Source organism: Penaeus japonicus, unplaced genomic scaffold (assembly GCF_977035675.1).
Source record: "Penaeus japonicus unplaced genomic scaffold, GWHDUDI00000001_assembly GWHDUDI00000001, whole genome shotgun sequence".
In the NCBI taxonomy this organism is placed as follows: Eukaryota; Metazoa; Arthropoda; class Malacostraca; order Decapoda; family Penaeidae; genus Penaeus; species Penaeus japonicus.
The window spans coordinates 37,139,084-37,142,145 of record NW_028234403.1 but is presented as its reverse complement, the minus strand read 5'-3'; the positions used below and the strand labels follow the sequence as shown (position 1 = coordinate 37,142,145).

At 35.8% G+C, this 3,062-nt stretch overlaps 1 protein-coding gene across 1 annotated transcript in view; it reads right to left on the bottom strand.

The window, feature by feature from the left end:
• Nucleotides 1–2,121: 2,121 nt before the first annotated feature.
• LOC122245934 (cuticle protein CP14.6) overlaps nt 2,122–3,062 on the bottom strand; it is a 1,189-nt gene continuing 248 nt past the window's right edge. The window contains exons 2-3 of the mRNA XM_043004081.2: nt 2,663–2,880; nt 2,122–2,519 (exon numbers count right to left, since the gene is read on the bottom strand). Of these exons, the coding sequence (XP_042860015.1) occupies nt 2,390–2,519; nt 2,663–2,880 (348 nt within the window). The 3' untranslated portion in view covers nt 2,122–2,389. The remainder of the gene's footprint in view (nt 2,520–2,662; nt 2,881–3,062) is intronic.

Sequence of the window (3,062 nt, the reverse complement as noted above, 5' to 3'; positions counted from 1 at the left end):
GATATCTTGTTTGAATCCTGGTATGTATAATGCATCTTTTAGTAGAATACTTCGTGAGTTTCCGTTTTGATCCTGTATGAAGTCTTTCACATCTCCGACTCCTTTCACTGTTCCTTGTTGTCTTTGGCCGTCTGCCAGCTCTATGTAATGGTTTTGTGGATCAAAGGACTCTTGAAATCTCACAAACTTTGGTTCAGTTTTCTCAATATGTGAAGTGCAGCCACTGTCAATCATTAAGAAGCCTTCTTCTTCTAAGTTAGCTACATTCTGTTTTCTACAATCATACAGCTCATTGTTGGTCTCCTTAACAGTATGAAACCTTGATGAGTGTGTTACATGAAAAGAAAACTCTTGATTTTGTTCTTCACTTGTGTCATTTGCTGAGTTTACTGAACTACTACTCTTCTTAGGATTCTTCACTCTACATTCACTGTTACTGTGAGTTCTAGATTTATGAAAGTTACACCACTTTCTAGTATTTTGAGGATTGTTCACTCTCTGGAACTTACCTCCTTTGCTGCATTTTGATGCAAAATGGCCTGGTTCACTACACTTGAAACATTTCTTCTGTTTCACTGTACTGTTGTTGTTGTTGACATTCATAATACTCTCTGTGCTAGGAGTATCCTTCAGACGATCCTCTTGACTTAACAATGCTATCTTTAATTCACTGTACTGGTATGGAGGATTACGCTGGCTAGCTACATCAACAAAATTTTCGTACTTCTTTGGAAGTCCATCCAGTGTTCGTACTACTATAAGACCATCAGAAATGTGCTCATCTATTTCCCTGAGAGCAGCTACTGTCTCATCTATAGACGTAAGATATGCTGTAACACTGTCATCATCCATTCTTTTGTTTATGAATGATCTCCATAGAGCAAACAATCTGTGTTGTGTTTCTCTTAGGTAGTGTTTTCGTAGCAATGTCAATGCTTTCACTCCATCTCCCCTCGCTTCACGCTTTATCATGCCAAGTGACGTTCTGTCAAGACAACCTGTTAAGTGTGCATAGATTGTTTCCTTGGCCTCTTCCAAATCATAATCATTTGGGCGTTTGCTTGCATACATATCAAAAGCAAGATGAAGTTTCAGAACTCGGAGAGCCCCTGTGAATTTTTCTTCCCACAAATCATAATTATCTGCATTACCATCAAATTCCTTAATTCTGGGCCCATAACCTGTTGAGGTGGTGGAAGATGTCATCTTCTATGCGTGAAATAAGGAAGTTTGGCTTGTCAATGTACAGATAATTGATGTGGGGATCAGAGAAACACAGCTACTGCGTATATGCGTGTATTCGGGGAGAAGTCCATGGAGAGAAGAGGGTTGTTTACATTACACTTTGTAAATATTGCCGTAGGGTGGCGTATATAAAAGAAAACATTAATTTCGGGGGTAACTAAACTAAACATGAGGTATTCTTCTGAGGTATAAACAGTAGGTATAAAATTATATGCATTCTTATTCTATCATAATCTTTAATTATTCTAACAATTATATGTATATATTATATGTATATATATATATATATATATATATACATATAATATAATATATATACATATATATATATATATATATATATATATATATATATATATGTATATGTATATATTATGTATATATATATGTATATATATATATATATATATATATATATATATATTATATATATATATATATATATGTATATATATATTATGTATATATATTTATATATATATATAAATATATATATATATATAATGTAAATATATTATATTATATTAAATATGTATATATAATATATATATATATATATATATATATATATATATATATATATTATATTATATTATATTATATTACATTATATATATATCGGGGAAACTTTATGTCAAATGTTGACGAAGCAACCATCAGCCAAAACTCAAATTAAGTTCATTGCAATTTCAGATTTAGACTATGGATGCAGAAGTAGTGTTCCATGGCGGGTTTCGCAAAAAGCTATACAGTAGAAAGCTATACAGATTATTAAGTTAACTAGCATTTACAATAAAATTATTTATTCGCAAGAGACTGATCACATTCTGCAAACCTTCTTAATTAAAAAGAAAAATATCCAAATAAAACGATTCCTCGTCTGCAAACAGTTTATTTACACAAAATACATAAAAAACAACAATCTATGTGTCCAGCACATACAATAACAAACTGTAAAGAACATCTGTTAATACAAGGAACAGAACTAAAAGTAATTGTCCCTTCTCGGAGATGAGGTTAACGGGAGTAACAGGGATGGGCTGAAGGCGGGTTGCGAAACGGGCGGGAACACTAAGATGAAGGTGGGGAATGGGTATTGTTTTTGTATTGGCAATACCAGAATGGTACTGACATTACGCGGTATCTAATGACCGTGTCCCGTGCGGGTGTAAGGAAGGGGTGGAGCCACAGGAAGTACTGCTCCCTGGGGTTGGTATCCTGCATGATCAGCCACGAAGACGATGTCCACTTGTTCCCCCTCAGGAGATATGTATCTGTGGGAATCAAAGCAGTTGTAACTAGTTAGTGAAGCGAACATACACATACACGCACGCACCCAAACAAACATAAGTCTTTCACTGTAGAATGAACACTTAAATAGTAATGAATAAAACGATGAATGATGAGCAAAACTCACGTCCAACCTCCCTGGGAGACCTGGCCGTCATTCTGGCTGCCGGCTTCCTGTCGCGAGATGCCATTGCCAGACTGGATGTCAAAGGTGTATTCTCCGTAACTGTTCTGTGTTCTATCGTCCTTCAGGATGGGGATGTGTGGAGCATACTCCGGGGGAGGAGCCGGGTACCCAGTGTCTGCTGCCACTTTAGCCACCACCATGGCCGACACCAAAAAGATCTGAGTAAAAAGATATATAAATACTATAGGAGAGAGAGTGCATATGGTGAGGGGATCGATGTCCTAACGCTACAGGCCTATCTGTCCTTAAGTCGTTCGTGACTCCCAGGTTCACCATTAGCATGTTCAGTTACTTAGCCTTATTTCACAAATAGCTACAAAAGGTTGTTATTCGCAATATA